The sequence below is a fragment of the Oncorhynchus kisutch genome, linkage group LG9 (genome assembly GCF_002021735.2).
Source record: "Oncorhynchus kisutch isolate 150728-3 linkage group LG9, Okis_V2, whole genome shotgun sequence".
Taxonomy (NCBI): Eukaryota; Metazoa; Chordata; class Actinopteri; order Salmoniformes; family Salmonidae; genus Oncorhynchus; species Oncorhynchus kisutch.
Window position 1 is genome coordinate 35,281,378 of NC_034182.2, and position 17,168 is coordinate 35,298,545.

General features: G+C 43.2%; 1 protein-coding gene across 7 annotated transcripts in view; it reads left to right on the forward strand.

The window, feature by feature from the left end:
- Positions 1 to 17,168, forward strand: part of LOC109897112 (echinoderm microtubule-associated protein-like 3) — a 46,352-nt gene that overhangs the window by 15,975 nt on the left and 13,209 nt on the right. Inside the window, exons 1-7 of one of the 7 annotated variants that reach the window (XM_031832491.1) lie at positions 8,019 to 8,132; positions 10,032 to 10,205; positions 10,491 to 10,605; positions 13,568 to 14,077; positions 14,688 to 14,729; positions 15,373 to 15,489; positions 15,767 to 15,795. In XM_031832491.1, the coding sequence (XP_031688351.1) occupies positions 10,076 to 10,205; positions 10,491 to 10,605; positions 13,568 to 14,077; positions 14,688 to 14,729; positions 15,373 to 15,489; positions 15,767 to 15,795 (943 nt within the window). In that variant the 5' untranslated portion in view covers positions 8,019 to 8,132; positions 10,032 to 10,075. Of the gene's footprint in view, positions 1 to 8,018; positions 8,133 to 10,031; positions 10,334 to 10,490; positions 10,606 to 13,567; positions 14,078 to 14,687; positions 14,730 to 15,372; positions 15,490 to 15,766; positions 15,796 to 17,168 lie in introns of those variants that run through there. The other 6 variants (XM_031832489.1, XM_031832492.1, XM_020491665.2 and 3 more) reach the window with 6 other exon arrangements.

Genomic DNA, 17,168 nt, shown 5'->3' on the forward strand with positions numbered 1-17,168 from the left:
CATTTACACAAGTTTTCAGACCCTTTACTCAGTACTTTGTTGAAGCACCTTTGGCAGCGATTACAGCCCTGTGTCTTCTTGTGTATGACGCTACAAGCTTGGCACACATGTATTTGGGTAGTTTCTCCCATTCTTCTCTGCAAATCATTTCAAGCTCTGTCAGGTTGGATGGGGAGCATTGCTGCACAGTTATTTTCAGGTCTCTCCAGAGATGTTAGATCGGGTTCAAGTCCGGGCTCTAGCTGGGCCACTGAAGGACATTCAGAGACTTGTTCCGATGCCACTCCTGCGTTGTCTTTGCTGTGTGCTTCGGGTCGTTGTCCTATTGGAAGGTGAACCTTCGCCCCAGTCTGAGGTCGTGAGTGCTCTGGAGCAGGTTTTCATCAAGGATCTCTCTGTACTTTGCTCTGTTCAATCAATCAATAAATCAAATGTATTTATAAAGCCCTTCTTACATCAACTGATGTCACAAAGTGCTGTACAGAAACCCAGCCTAAAACCCCAAACAGCAAGCAATGCAGGTGTAGAAGCACGGTGGTTAGGAAAAACTCCCTAGAAAGGCTGAAACCTAGGAAGATGCCTAGAGAGGAACCAGGCTATGAGGGGTGGCCAGTCCTCTTCTGGGCAACCCGGACAGGAAGACTACGTCAGTGACTCAACCCACTCAAGTGATGCACCCCTCCTAAGGACGGCATGGAAGAGCACCAATAAGCCACTGACTCAGCCCCTGTAATACGGTTTGTGGCAGAGAATCCCAGTGGAGAGAAGGGAACCGGCCAGGCAGAGACGGCAAGGGCGGATTGCTGCTCCAGAGCCTTTCCGTTCACCTTCACACTCCTGGGCCAGACTACACTCAATCATATGACCTACTGAAGAGATGAGTCTCCAGGAAAGACTTAAAGGTTGAGACCGAGTCTGCGTCTCACATGGATAGGCAGACCATTCCATAAAAATGTACCTCTATAGGAGAAAGCCCTGTCTCCAGCTGTTTGCTTAGAAATTCTAGGGACAGTAAGGAGGCCTGCGTCTTGTGACCGTAGCGTACGTGTAGGTATGTACGACATGACCAAATCGGAAAGATAGATAGGAGCAAGCCCATGTAATGCTTTGTAGGTTAGCAGTAAAACCTTGAAATCAGCCCTTGCCTTAAGAGGAAGCCAGTGTAGAGAGGCTAGTGTAATGTGATGAAATATTTTGGTTCTCGTCAAGATTTTAGCAGTCGTGTTTAGCGCTAACTGAAGTTTATTTAGTGCTTTATCCGGTAGGAACGTACAGTCGTGGCCAAAACTTGAGGATGACACAAATATTAATTTCCACAAAGTTTGCTGCTTCAGTGTCTTTAGATATTTTTGTCAGATGTTACTATGGAATACTGAAGTATAATTACAAGCATTTCATAAGTGTCAGGCTTTTATTGACAATTACATGAAGTTGATGCAAAGAGTCAAGATTGGCAGTGTTGACCCTTATTTTTCAAGACCTCTGCAATCCGCCCTGGCATGCTGGCAATTAACTTCTGGGCCACATCCTGACTGATGGCAGCCCATTCTTGCATAATCAATGCTTGGAGTTTGTCAGAATTTGTGGGGTTTTGTTAGTCCACCCGCCTCTTGAGAATTGACCACAAGTTCTCAATGAGATTAAGGTCTGGGGAGTTTCCAGGCCATGGATCCAAAATACAGATGTTTTGTTCCCCGAGCCACTCAGTTATCACTTTTGCCTTATGGCTCAATGCTCCATCATCCTGGAAAAGGCATTGATTTGTCACCGAACTGTTCCTGGATGGTTGGGAGAAGTTGCTCTCTGAGGATGTGTTGGTACCATTCTTTATTCATGGCTGTGTTCTTAAACAAAATTGTGAGTGAGCCCACTCCCTTGGCTGAGAAGCAACACCACACATGAATGGTCTCAGGATGCTTTACTGTTGGCATGACACAGGACTGATGGTAGCGCTCACCTTGTCTTCTCTGGACAAGCTTTTTTCCGGATGCCCCAAACAATCGGAAAGGGGATTCATCAGAAAAAAGGACTTTACCCCAGTCCTCAGCAGTCCAATCCCTGTACCTTTTGCAGAATATCCATCTGTCCCTGATGTTTTTCCTAGAGAGAAGTGGCTTCTTGGCTGCCCTTCTTGACAGCAGGCCATCCTCCAAAAGTCTTCACCTCACTGTGCGTGCAGATGCACTCACACCTGCCTGCTGCCATTCCTGAGCAAGCGCTGTATTGGTGGTGCCTCGCAGCTGAATAAACTTTAGGAGATGGTCCTGGTGCTTGCTGGACTTTCTTGGGCGCCCTGAAGCCTTCTTCACAACAATTGAACCACTCTCCTTGAAGTTCTTGATGATCCAATAAATGGTTGATTTAGGTGCAATCTTACTGGCAGCAATATCCTTGCCTGTGAAGCACTTTTTGTGTAAACCAATGATGACGGCACGTGTTTCCTTGCAGGTAACCATGGTTGACAGGAAGAACAATGATTCTAAGCACCACCCTCCTTTTGAAGCTTCCAGTCTATTGTTCGAACTCAATCAGCATGACAGAGTGATCTCCAGCCTTGTCCTCGTCAACACTCACACCTGTTTTAACGAGAGAATCACTGACATGATGTCAGCTGGTTCTTTTGTGGCAGGGCTGAAATGCAGTGGAAATGTTTTTGGGGGATTCAGTTTATTTGCATTCCGAAGAGGGTCTTTGCAATTAATTGTAATTCATTTTCTCACTCTTCATAACATTCTGGAGTATATGCAAATTGCCATCATACAAACTGAGGCAGCAGACTTTGTGAAAATGAATATTTGTGTCATTCTCAACTTTTGGCCATTTAGTGCTTTATCCGGGTAGCCGAAAAAATAGAGCATTGCAGTAGTCTAACCTAGAAGTAACAAAAGCATGGATGAATTTTTCTGCATCATTTTTGGACAGAAAGTTCCTGATTTTTGCAATGTTACGTAGATGGAAAAAAGCTGTCCTTGAAACAGTCTTGATAAGTTCGTCAAAAGAGAGATCAGGGTCCAGAGTAACGCTGAGGTCCTTCACAGTTTTATTTGAGACAACTGTACAACCATGAAGATTAATTGTCAGATTCAACAGAAGATCTCTTTCTTTCTTGGGACCTAAAACTAGCATCTCTGTTTTTTCCGAGTTTAAAAGTAGAAAGTTTGCAGCCATCCACTTCCTTATGTCTGAAACACAGGCTTCCAGGTAGGGCAATTTTGGGGCTTCCCCATGTTTAATCGAAATGTACAGCTGTGTCGTCCCCAAAGCTGGTGGTGATCGACGGTATCAATAGCAGTACTCAGGTCTAGGAACACGAGGACAGATGCCATTAAAAGGTCATTTTCCACCTTCACAAGTGCAGTCTCTGCTATGATTGGGTCTAAAACCAGGCGGAGGTGTTTTGTATACATTGTTTGTCTTCAGGAAGGCAGTGAGTTGCTGCGCAACAGCTTTTTCAAAAAAAATTGAGAGGAATGGGCGATTCGGGTATAGGCCGATTTGTATATTTTCTGGTTTGAGGTTTGGCTTTTTCAAGAAAGGCTTTATTACTGCCACTTTTAGTGAGTTTGGTCCACATCTGGTGGATAGAGAGCCGTTTATTATGTTCAACATAGGAGGGCCAAGCACAGGAAGCAGCTCTTTCAGTAGCTTAGTTGGAATAGGGTCCAGTATGTAGCTTGAAGGTTTAGAGGCCATGACTATTTTCATCATTGTGTCAAGAGATATAGTACTAAAACACTTGAGTGTCTCCCTTGATCCTAGGTCCTGGCAGTGTTGTGCAGATTTAATTGAGGAGTCCGTAATTTGCTTTCTAATGATCATTATCTTTTCGTCAAAGAAGTTCATGAACTTATCACTGCTGAAGTGAAAGCCATCCTCTGTTGGGGAATGCTTCTTTTTAGTTAGCTTTGCGAAAAATAGGATGATCGAGCAGCAGTGAGGGCTCTTTGATACCCCAAGCTAGTCGGAAGACTTCCAGTTTGGTGTAGCGCTGTTTCCGGTCTAATTTTCTGGAAGCTTGCTTCAGAGCTCAGGTATTTTCTGTATACCAGGGAGCTAGGTTCTTATGACAAATGTTTTTTTGTTTTTAGGGGTGAGACTGCATCTAGGGTATTACACAAGGTTAAATTGAGTTCCTCAGTTAGGTGGTTAACTGATTTTTGTACTCTGATGTCCTTGGGTAGGTTGAGGGAGTCTGGAAGGGCATCTAGGAATCTTTGGTTTGTCTGAGAATTTATAGCATGCCTTCTGATGATCCTTGGGGTCTGAGCAGATTAGTTGCTGCGATTACAAATGTAATAAAATGGTGGGGCGATAGTCCAGGATTATGAGGAAAAACATTAAGATCCACAACATTTATTCAACCGGACACTGCCACAGAGTATGACTGTGGCAGTGAGTAGGTCCGGAGACATGTTGGACAAAACCCACTGAGTTGATGATGGCTCTGAAAGCCTTTTGGAGTGGGTCTGTGGACTTTTCCAGGTGAATATTAGTCACCAAAAATTGTAATATTATCTGCCATGACTACAAGATCCGATAGGAATTCAGGGAACTCAGTGAGGAATGCTGTATATGGCCCAGGAGGCCTGTAAAATAGTAGCTATAAAAAGTGACTGAGTAGGCTGCATAGATTTCATGACAAGAAGCTCAAAAGATGAAAACAGTTTTTTTGTGAATTTAAATTTGCTTTCGTTTATGTTAGCAACACCTCCACCTTTGTGGGATGTTCAGAGGATATGGTCTCTAGTGTAACCAAGGGGAGAGGCCTCATTTAACACAGTAAATTCATCAGGCTTAAACCATGTTTCAGTCAGGCCAATCACATCAAGATTATGATCAGTGATTAGTTCATTGACTATAACTGCCTTGGAAGTGAGGGATCTAACATTAAGTCTCCCTATTTTGAGATGTGAGATATCACAATCTCTTTCAATAATGACAGGAATGGAGGAGGTCTTTATTCCAGAGAGATTGCTAAGGTGAACACTGCCATGTTTAGTGTTGCCCAAACTAGATCAAGGCACAAACACAGTCTCAATGGGGATAGTTGAGCTGACTACACTGACTGTGCTAGTGGCAGGCTGGCTAACAGCCTGCTAACTGGCCCTGTCTATGTTAGTAGATGAGATGAGAGCACCCCTCCAGCTAGGATGGAGTCCGTCACTCCTCAGCAGGCCAGGCTTGGTCCTGTTTGTGGGTGAGTTCCAGAAAGAGGGCCAATTATCTACAAATTCTATCTTTTGGGAGGGGCAGAAAACAGTTTAATCTTTGCCTCGATCCTGACTAGACTACCAGTCCCTGCTGCTTTAAAACTTTCCCACAGCATGATGCTCCTACCACCATGCTTCACCGTAGGGATGGTGCCAGGTTTCCGCCAGACGTGATGCTTGGCATTCAGACTAAAGAGTTCAATCTTGGTTTCATCAGACCAGAAAATGTTGTTTCTCATGGTCTGAGACTCTTTAGGTGCCATTTGGCAAACCCCAAGCGGGCTGTCATGTGCCGTTTACTGAGGAGTGACTTCCGTCTGGCCACTCTACCATAAAGGACTGGTTGGTGGAGTGCTGCAGAGATGATTGTCCTTATGGAAGTTTCTCCCATTTCCCCAGAGGAACTCTGGAGCTTTGTTAGTGACCATCGGGTTCTTGGTCACCTCCCTGACCAAGGCCCTTCTCCCCTGATTGCTCAGTTTGGCCGGGCGGCCAGCTCTAGGAAGAGCCTTGGTGGTTCCAAATTTCTTCTATTTAAGAATGATGGAGGCTACCCACCACTGCGACCTGTACGCTCTCGTTGGCTGGCCCTCGCTTCATACTCGTCGCCAAATCCACTGGCTCCAGGTCATCTACAAGACCCTGCTAGTTAAAGCCCCCCCTTAACTCAGCTTGCTGGTCACCATAGCAGCACCCACCTGTAGCACGCACTCCAGCAGGTATATCTCTCTGGTCACCCCCAAAACCAATTCCTCCTTTGGCTGCATCTCCTTCCAGTTCTCTGCTGCCAATGACTGGAACAAACTACAAAAATCTCTGAAACTGGAAACACTTATTGAAAGATTAGTGGAATCTGTTTGGGTAGCTGGACAGGTAGGATGACTGACAGTGAAGGTGAACAGGTGATCACTTGTCAGGTGACAGAGGAATGGATGAGACTGAGGCAGGAATTCCTTTAACCATAAAGAGGTATATTTACTGAGTAGTCTGTGCTGCATCACAAAGGAAACAAATAGCATGTATCCAATCAAATTCATAATCAAAGATCAAATCATATCATTCATTATTAACATAATTTAGGGAATTCAACAGTCCAGTTCATTAAGAAGTCAATAGTAATCATCCGCGAGTCATTTAGGCTCCTAACTATTTATCATAAATCATGAAAGAATACAAACAGTGAATGGTGATACAATTTATAATCCCCATGATCAAAGTCAATCAGTTAGCAAACAATGACGTTTCTCATTTCACTCTTTCAATTGTCTTCATGTGTACATATAATTAATTTCAATACACAAGAACCATATCGATTGCATAATTGGCCTATGAGGATCCGTAGGGCCGTGATCATTGACAATTCACATTACACAGTATGTTTGAAGCTGCGCTCCGCGGTAATAACTATTAACAGTAACTGGATGGCCTACTCTCCCGATCGCCACAGATAATTCAGATGAAAGGTAACAGTCGGTGGATTCATGGACGCACATAACTTTTGGATCAGATGGAGTTAAGAAAGAGAAAGTAGCGAGATCAGGCGATGGCAATTTCCTCCTTTTATGGAGTTGAGATCTGTCGGACATTTCCACCTGACTTAATTAAAGTGCCCCTGGCCCAGCGGAGTAAATGGCAATGAATTAAAGGATTATTCCACCAACTCCATGGGCCTTTTCTACACGTATCTCCCTCAGTAGCTTTAAGCACCAGCTGTCAGAGCAGCTCACAGATTACTGCACCTGTACACAGCCCATCTATAATTTAGCCCAAACAACTACCTCTTCCCCTACTGTATTTATTTTGCTCCTTTGCACCCCATTATTTCTATTTCTACTTTGCACATTTTTCCACTGCAAATCTACCATTCCAGTGTTTTACTTGCTATATTGTATTTACTTCGCCACCATGGCTTTTTTAAATATATTTTTTTTACCTTTACCTCCCTTATTTCACCTCATTTGCTCACATTGTATATAGACTTATTTTTCTACTGTATTATTGACTGTGTGTTTGCTTTACTCCATGTGTGACTCTGGGTTGTATGTGTCGAACTGCTTTGCTTCATCTTGGCCAGTTCGCAATTGTAAATGAGAACTTGTTCTCAACTTGCCTACCTGGTTAAATAAAGGTGAAATAAAATAAATAAATAACGCAAGGTATAATTCAATGGTAATAGAATATGTAAGAATGGACTGACTATGTTTGAAAGCAAAAGTCGAAATGATAACTTTATTGACATTAGATTTTAATAATAGCAAGCTAGGACTGATGGTTATCTAAACTCTGTTTGTTTGGTTTTCAAGGCAACTACTGTCCCGTCTCTAGTAAATTTGCGCGCTACCTCAGTGGATGTTTTAACATATTTCTACCTGCAAATGAAAACATTCCCAGTGGTAAATGTTCTAAATTATAGCCATGGTGTAAAAGGGATAATCAACTCAGGGCTCTATGCGTTCTCTGGAAAATAACGAACGACGTGGAATAGCGCGTCGTGGAAGCCACCATTAACGTCGTTTTTTCTTTCTTTCAGAGAACGCATAGAGCTCTGAGTTGATTATCCTTTACTTATTATATTCTACGGAGCCATTTACTTTGTTACTATTCTTTATTTTTTATTTTTGTTGTTGCATTGTCGAGAAGGAAGTAAGCATTTTGTTGCGTAACCCATGCATAAGACTAATAACACCTGAAACGTTAAACACACTAAAATATAGCAAATGTGGTCAAACAACGCTGAAAGTACTGTAGGCCGCACTGAAAACAAACTGCAGTTGGCTCGGGGTCTGATCATTGTTCATATGACATTGCAACTTACAGGAATGCTGTCGTCTTTGCTTTCAAATCTGAGGGAATTCGTTGGAAAAGTAAACACACATGATCGAATAGACCCAATTCCAAAACGTACACGCATATAGATCAAATGTAAGTATGTGGCGACTCATTAATATCCTAACAGACTCATATCCTTTTGTTAAACGCCACCTAATTATTAACAAGTCTTCCTACTGCAATGTCTCAGGAAATTAGCAGAAAACGTAGACATGTCCAGAATCATGGAATAGGCCGTCCCCACACGTGTGCACTACTTTAGAGAACGTAGGTCTGCGGACACTTAACAATCATTTGAGCTAAACCCTGTTCCCTAAACACAACCTCATGATAAACAATTATAACATTCCACTCCTTTTTTTGCTTAGCTGCTGGAAATTGCGAAAGGTTGAGAAAACCAGAAACATATGCTTTAACTTCTTTCCTCCTAATGGTGGTAACAGTCTCCTGCCTTCTTTTACTAATGGTGGTAAAAGTCTCCTGCCTTCTTTTACTAATGGTGGTAAAAGTCTCCTGCCTTCTTTTACTAATGGTGGTAAAAGTCTCCTGCCTTCTTTTACTAATGGTGGTAAAAGTCTCCTGCCTTCTTTTACTAATGGTGGTAAAAGTCTCCTGCCTTCTTTTACTAATGGTGGTAAAAGTCTCCTGCCTTCTTTTACTAATGGTGGTAAAAGTCTCCTGCCTTCTTTTACTAATGGTGGTAAAAGTCTCCTGCCTTCTTTTACTAATGGTGGTAAAAGTCTCCTGCCTTCTTTTACTAATGGTGGTAAAAGTCTCCTGCCTTCTTTTACTAATGGTGGTAAAAGTCTCCTGCCTTCTTTTACTAATGGTGGTAAAAGTCTCCTGCCTTCTTTTACTAATGGTGGTAAAAGTCTCCTGCCTTCTTTTACTAATGGTGGTAAAAGTATCCTGCCTTCTTTTACTAATGGTGGTAAGAGTCTCCTGCCTTCTTTTACTAATGGTGGTAAGAGTCTCCTGCCTTCTTTTACTAATGGTGGTAAAAGTCTCCTGCCTTCTTTTACTAATGGTGGTAAGAGTCTCCTGCCTTCTTTTACTAATGGTGGTAAGAGTCTCCTGCCTTCTTTTACTAATGGTGGTAAGAGTCTCCTGCCTTCTTTTACTAATGGTGGTAAAAGTCTCCTGCCTTCTTTCCTCCTAATGGTGGTAAAAGTCTCCTGCCTTCTTTCCTCCTAATGGTGGTAAAAGTCTCCTGCCTTCTTTTACTAATGGTGGTAAAAGTCTCCTGCCTTCTTTTACTAATGGTGGTAAAAGTCTCCTGCCTTCTTTTACTAATGGTGGTAAGAGTCTCCTGCCTTCTTTTACTAATGGTGGTAAGAGTCTCCTGCCTTCTTTTACTAATGGTGGTAAGAGTCTCCTGCCTTCTTTTACTAATGGTGGTAACAGTCTCCTGCCTTCTTTTACTAATGGTGGTAACAGTCTCCTGCCTTCTTTTACTAATGGTGGTAACAGTCTCCTGCCTTCTTTTTGTGATGGAAAAGGACTTAGTTCAGTAAATTAGCAGCGTCAGAGTACCATGATGTTCAAGTAGCCTAAGTAAATATGTTTCTCTCGACTCATGAAGTGTCATCCCATCCTTTTAAATTGTAGACAGTGCTGGATGAGGCCATTGATGTTGGCTTTATAGTCAGGAGGCGCATCTTCATGCAGAATGGAAGTCTCTTTTGAGGAATATTTCCTGGCTAATAGCAGTATTTACAACACCAGGGTCATGTCTTACTGCTTGCTTCTTTTTAAGTTTTTCCATCTTGCATTTTATAGTTGTATCCAACCTATGCATTGGTATTGATAGTAGTACTTCACTTCTATATGTCATTTGTCTAGAAGACAATCCTATCTGCCAATTGAGTGACAGCATGGAGTTGGATATAGACTACTATTGATTGTCCTTATTTTCTCCAATATTCACAAATGATCTGACAGCATGTGGTTCCATACTGTCTCCTGATTTGTTGTCATGGTCCGTCTGCACAGATGACGTGTCCGGGAGCAGCGCTGAGTACCCAGACCGTGTGTCCATGATGGAGGGGCGTCTGCAGGCACAGGAAGATGAGATCATGCTCCTGAAGTCATCACTGGCCGACGCGCTACGCAGGCTCCGCCTCCACGACCAGTTGATCCCCCTGCTTAAACAGCAGATCATCGCAGGTGGATGGCCAACCATCAGACCACAGTTGTACTCTTAACATTTATTGTGCCCGAACTGTACTGTGCTGGCTTGGATATTTTCTTCACAGCACGGTTCCAGCAAATATCTTGAATGTTTAACCAGACCGGTAAAGTGCAGCTCGGCTCAGTAGTCAGTAGATGATTAACTACAGTACACAAGCAATAAGCTGTAACCAATACATTATCCTACCCATGTCTTGTGCTTCTATGAAAATTCCATCCTTGCACTAAATGTGTGTGATTGTGTCCATTTTGTGCCCTCAGTAAACCCTGCAGCCTCCCGTGTCCTGAACCAGGTTTACTGCTCTGACGGTTTCTCCAGTTCCCGTAAACTGTCCTCCAGCTCAGCCCTGGACAGCCCCCGCCACCCTGCCACCAGGTACTGTGCGAGGCCAGTGCAGAAGGACTGTGGGCATGGAATGGGTTGGCTGGCATGTTTGTCCAGAGCCATATATGAAGATATGGCTCAAACATGATCAATGTGTGGAAATAAGGCATAGTTTGACAGTCTTTGGACTTCATGACCAGAATGTTACAGTTGAAGTTGGAAGTTTACATACACCTTTGCCAAATACATTTCAACTCAGTTTTTCACAATTCCTGACATTTATTCCTAGTAAAAATTCCCTGTCTTAGGTCAGTTAGGATCACAACTTTATTTTAAGAATGTGAAATGTCAGAATAATAGTAGAGAGAATGATTTATTTCAGCTTTTATTTCTTTCATCACATTCCCAGTGGGTCAGAAGTTTACATCCACTCAATTAGTATTTGGTAGCATTGCCTTTAAATTGTTTAACTTGGGTCAAACATTTCGGGTAGCCTTCCACAAGCTTCTCACAATTAATTGGGTGAATTTTGGCCCATTCCTCCTGACAGAGCTGATGTAACTGAGTCAGATTTATAGGACTCCTTGCACGCAAATGCTTTTTCAGTTCTACCCACAAATTTTCTGTAGGATTGAGGTCAGGGCTTTGTGATGGCCACTCCAATACCTTGGCTTTGTTGTCCTTAAGCCATTTTGCCACAACTTTGGAAGTATGCTTGGGGTCATTGTCCATTTGGAAGACCCATTTGCAACCAAGGATTAACTTCCTGACTGATGCCTTGAGATGTTGCTTCAATATTTCCACATACCTTTCCTCCTTCATGATGCCATCTATTTTGTGAAGTGCACCAGTCCCTCCTGCAGCACCCCCACAACATGACGTGCTTCACGGTTGGGATGGTGTTCTTCGGCTTGCAAGCCTCCCCCTTTTTCCTCCAAACATAGCAATGGTCATTATGGCCAAACAATTTTATTTTTGTTTCATCAGACCAGAGGACATTTCTCCAAAAAGTACGATTTTTGTCCCCATGTGCAGTTGCAAACCGTAGTCTGGCTTTTTTTATGGTGGTTTTGGAGCAGTGGCTTCTTCCTTGCTGAGCGGCCTTTCATGTTATGTCGATATAGGGCTCGGTTTACTGTGTACCAGCATCTTCACAAGGTCCTTTGCTGTTGTTCTGTGATTGATTTGCACTTTTCACATCAAAGTACGTTCATCTCAAGGAGACAGAAAGTGTCTCCTTCCTGAGAGGTATGACGGCTGCGTGGTCCCATCATGTTTATACTTGTGTACTATTGTTTGTACAGATGAACGTGGTACCTTCAGGTGTTTGGAAATTGCTCCCAAGGATGAACCAGACTTGTGGAGGTCTACAATTTTTTTTTCTGAGGTCTTGTCTGATTTCTTTTGATTTTCCATGATGTCAAGCAAAGAGAGACTGAGTGGTCCTTGAAATACATCCACAGGTACACCTCCAATTGACTCAAATGACGTCAATTAACCTATCAGAAGCTTCTAAAGCCATGACATAATTTTCTGGAATTTTTCGAGCTTTTTAAAGGCACGGTCAACTTAGTGTATGTAAACTTTTGACGAACTGGAATTGTGATACAGTGAAATAATTTGTCTGGTAACAATTGTTGGAAAAATGACTTGTGTCATGCACAAAGTAGATGTCCTAACCGACTTGCCAAAACTATAGTTTGTAAACAAGGCATTTGTGGAGTGGTTGAAAAACTAGTTTTAATGACTCCAACCTAAGTGTATGTACAGTTCCGACTTCAACTGTAGGTAGGTAGGTGTGTATATTTATGTGTAACATTCATAGACTGTCTTTTTCATAATCCTAGTCCCAATCTAAAATGTATTTAGCACCTAGTCTATTTTACCTGCCTTGATTCAAAATGTACATTGTTTTTATTGTATATCATTTTTTCCCCCTCTGTAGAGCTTTGAGATGTAACTGTATAATGAAAAGCGCTATACAAATGTAATGTAGTTTTATACTGTATATACACACACTGGCCAGTTTATTAGGTTCATCCATCTAGTTGCCCCAGAATAGCCTGAATTCTTCGTGGTATGGATTCAACAATATGTCGGAAACATTTGTTGCTCAAATGGTATCAAGGGACCGAACCGTGTGTCAGGAGAAAATTCCCCACACCAGTACACCACCAACCTATACCGTTGACACCATGCAGGTTGGGTCCATAAACTCATGCAACTTAAGCCAAATCCTGACTGTGTCATCAGCGTGACGCAACAGGAACCGGGATTGGTTGGACCAAGCAATGTTTTTCCACTCCTCAATTGTCCAGTTTTGGTGATTGTGTACCCACTGGAGCCACTTCTTCTTGTTTTTAGCTGATAGGAGTGGAACCCAGTGTGGTTGTCTGCTGCAATAGCCCATCCGTGAGAAAGACCAACGAGTTTTGTGTTCTGAGGTGCCTTTCTGCACAACACTGTTGTACTGCACTGTTTTTTGTCTGTTTCTGGCCCACCTGTTCACTTGCACCATTCTCGCCCTTCTCCTTCGACCTCTCTCGTGAACAAGCTGCTTTCGCCCACAGGACTGCCGCTGACTGGTTGTTTTTAGTTTTTTGCACCATTCTATGTAAACTCTAGCCACTGTTGTGCATGAAAAGCCCAGTCGTTTCTGAGATACTGGATCCGGCTTGCCTGGCACCGACGATCATGCAACGCTCAAAGTCGCTTCGGTCACTCGTTTTGCCGAACAGAAACTGTCGAACAGGAACTGAATTCGTCGACGTCGGTCTGCCTGCGTTATATAGCAATCCACAACCACGTGACTCACTGTCTGTAGGCGCGATCAATTTTCAAGAACAGTGTGGTGTACTTAATAAACTGTCCAGTGAGTCCTTTCACTCAATCACAGTAGTTAACTTGTTTAGGAAAGTCTTATTAGAGTTGAGTAAATGAATAGTTTTCTGTATGATGATTGTTTGTATTCTCTCTATTATTAATCTCAACTCTATACTGTGTGTGTATTTAGCCAAGTACTAAACAGCACTGAAGGTGAGAATGGCTCTAATGGGGACTCTACATCCCCGGGCCTCATACATAAGACCCCAACGTATGATCGGGCTACCCAGACAGACCTCACTCCTCTGGTGCAGGACCAGGAGCTAGACGGGGTCCCCCTGGCTCTCACCAGGCCCGTCCAGAGCCTCTCCCTGGAGGATGCCCTCCCTGAGGGGATGTCTCTGATGGAGGAGGCTCGGGCCAAGTTCCACCACATCCAGGGACTAGAACTGGAGGAGAAGGATGAGGAAGGGGAGGAGAAGGACCTGAGTTGGGCGTCTTCCGTAGAGGAGGCCATCCACCCCACCGCCATCAGGAACCTCCAAAGAGATGACCACCAGGACCCAAATGGCTCCACGGAGAGCTTGAGCTCAGCCTCCCAGACCCCAATCTCAGGGTCCCCAGCCACCCCTAAGGACCTGTCCGCCAGCCCCCGGAGCGGACCTCTCTCCATCATCCTGGAGGGCAAGAAGAAACCCCTGTGCGTTGTCGCCACCTCTACATCTCTTCTCCATTCCTACCTGATTGCATGGTTTTTGGGGGAAATCACCTCTTTTTGACACTGTCTCCTATTCTCTATGCTTTTATTACTACAACGCGCCAGTGTCACAACCCTAATCTAAGAATCAGTTTGCGGTATTCTATTAGGTTGTGTTATGGAAAGCCTTCAGTACCAAGGAGCATACCTTACGTGTCTCCCGCTGGATCCGGCTGCTGGGTTATTCTCCATTGGTTTGACAGGGGCTAAATGTGTGTACACTAACCTGGTAATCTAATCTGAGCCTCATCCTTTAATTCAAGCATGGATTGATTCAGCATGATTTCCTCCATGTGGATATTTCAACTGGGCTTTTCATCTGACATTCTTTTGCTGCATGCTGCTCTATAATCACACATCATTTTACAGATTCCTCTGTGTGTGTGTGTGTGTGTGTGTGTGTGTGTGTGTGTGTGTGTGTGTGTGTGTGTGTGTGTGTGGTTGTGTGTGTGTGTGTGTGTGTGTGTGTGTGTGTGGTTGTGTGTTTTGTTTGCTAATTATTACTTGCAAGAGGTCTGTTGCCAATTGATAGCATATGTTTCTGTCCATGAAGAAGTCCGTTAGCTCAACCCTGCCACACCATGGAAACTAAGAGGTACTAAGACAGTGGTGTCTAAGTTATGTACAAGGATATGAACTGGGCTATTCAGTTCCAAACTGATCTACCGCGTACTATATGCATGTGTGTTATCACTAGGCGCCACAGTGGAGACCCACTGGGCTAAAACTGGTTGAATCAACATTGTTTCCACATCATTTCAACCCTCAGAAAAACAATGTAATGATGTTGAATCAACATAGGAAACTAATTGGATTTGCAACAAGTCATCAACATAAGGGCGCTTTTACATTTTTTTCCCCCACCCATCTTTGAACCTAAATAAAATGACAGGTGAATTTTTTGTTATTGATTTCGTGCTGAATTCACTCTAGTTGACAACCCAACCAAATATAAATCAGAACTAGATGTTGAACTGACGGCTGTATCCAGTGGGGAGGAGGTCATCTCTGTTTCACTTCCTATTACGTGTTGTGTTGGAACATCATTGGTCACATGACAAGGGCCATTTCCTCTTAATTATTGGGCAAGTCATTATCAGGACAATCTGTGTGTGTGTGTGTGTTCCAGGAAAAATATGTCCCACACGTTGAAACACACATTCAACATTCATCAGTGTGTGTGTTTGTGGAACCCTGCATATAAATCCTCTTATGCTGCCTATCCACTCATTGTCCAGAGCTCGCAGGAACAGTGAGAAACTGGTGAAGGACCCCCAGGAGAAGACAAAGAAGCTGCTGGACAAAAAGGCGGCATCCTCGGCCAACCTACTCAACAGATCCCCCAGTCTGGAGAGGTGAGGGAAGTCTCATCCATCAGCAAGATTGTCTTTCAAACTCATTCTCACATCACATTTTCCTACGACTGCATAAACATGACGTATTTCACCAAGTAGTCACTCGTTGGAGTTCCCTTTCTTCTACTATAATAAAATGACTTTCCCATGAAAAGTCTTGATCTCCCAGTTGTGTGAGCTGGGCCCAAAGACTGTATAATATAACGTTTGGTCCCAGTGGTTGAAAGAGTCTCTTGGATATAATGTGTCTGTCTAACAGTTGTATCTTTTCTCACAGCCGGACCAAGGATCTTATCGCCAGAGCAGGTAATGCATATCCAACAACACTAGTCTCTGTCCAGACTCGGGTTGCGACCAGGGCTTCTGGAAAACAAGGGAATTTATTGCATGTTCCTGGAATTTTGCAACCCTACTTTAGACTTTCTATAATGCATTATTCAAACTCTATGTAGTCTTAAATGACAGACTGCTGGCCAGATCTGGCCGTAAGTTTTCATTCCCCTTCTTTAGTTTGGGACACTAAACTGCCTACAAAATGTCAAAGATAGTATTCAGACAGCGCAATACTCGTGCTTAGTTAACTTTTCAGCTTTTAACGAGCGTTGGCTTTGAGTGTGGTTTAGCTTTATAATGGGACTCGTTCCAAAACCTGAGAGAGTTAAAGCACAGTCCCTCTTCTATTGTATTTAATATTGTCTCTAAGTATTTACCAATTGAACCTAATGGGGATTCAGTTTGCGTGAAGTCAGTTTCATATGCCCATGAGATTAGCATAATAGTCTGTAAATGTGATCAGTGATCCACAGGACAAGGGGTTTCTACGAGACAGAGAGAGCATGGAGTGAGCCTTCAAAAGAGCATAAGTCCGTATTGGAGACTACTACTACTACAACAAGTGACTGACCACTGGACATTGCATCATCTAGTCATCTATGGGGCTAAAGGTCATTTAGAGTTCATCACTGTCCATTTCTCCGCCCACCACACACGGAAATAAAAACATGGTCAGAAAATGCCTCTCATCATACTGGGATCACAGGAAAACCAGTGTTTATTTTTACAGTCACGTTTTCGCGAGGCAGAGCGGCAGCCGTTTCTAACGTTAAACACGAGAGAGTCTGTTTAGTACTCCAACGCTCCCTGGAAAGCCATCCATTGTGGTAAGCCGTGCTGCCGCACCACTCCCAGACTCCTGACGGGATGATGGATGTTTTACCGGAGAAGGAAGGACGCCAAAAATATTTATATTTTTTGGGTGGTTTTTTTGGTCTCTTTCTCTCTTTCTGTGAGCTGTCCAGGACTAGACTTATTAACTTTCTCTGTCTATGAGTTGGCCTGAGACAGGTCTGCCTGTATTCCGCATGAGTTTAGGTTGTCTCTTAACTGCCTGTCCTGCATCATGAGAGGGCTGTAAAGTGTAACCAGGTCATATAGATAAGCAATAACTGAATTGAACTATATCCTACTCACTACATCCTAACTGAATGGCAATACTTGGAAGTGGTAATCGTGTGAAAATGCCACTCCATTTTAAATCAATCAAAAGCAGTCATTGATGTGTTTCAACAGGGTCCAGGAGTGGTATGAGGTAGACCCATGGGGATATTCTAAATAGGGTCAACAATGACTAATAAAAAGAAATCTACCTAACAAAACAGGTCATTACTATATAGTTAAAC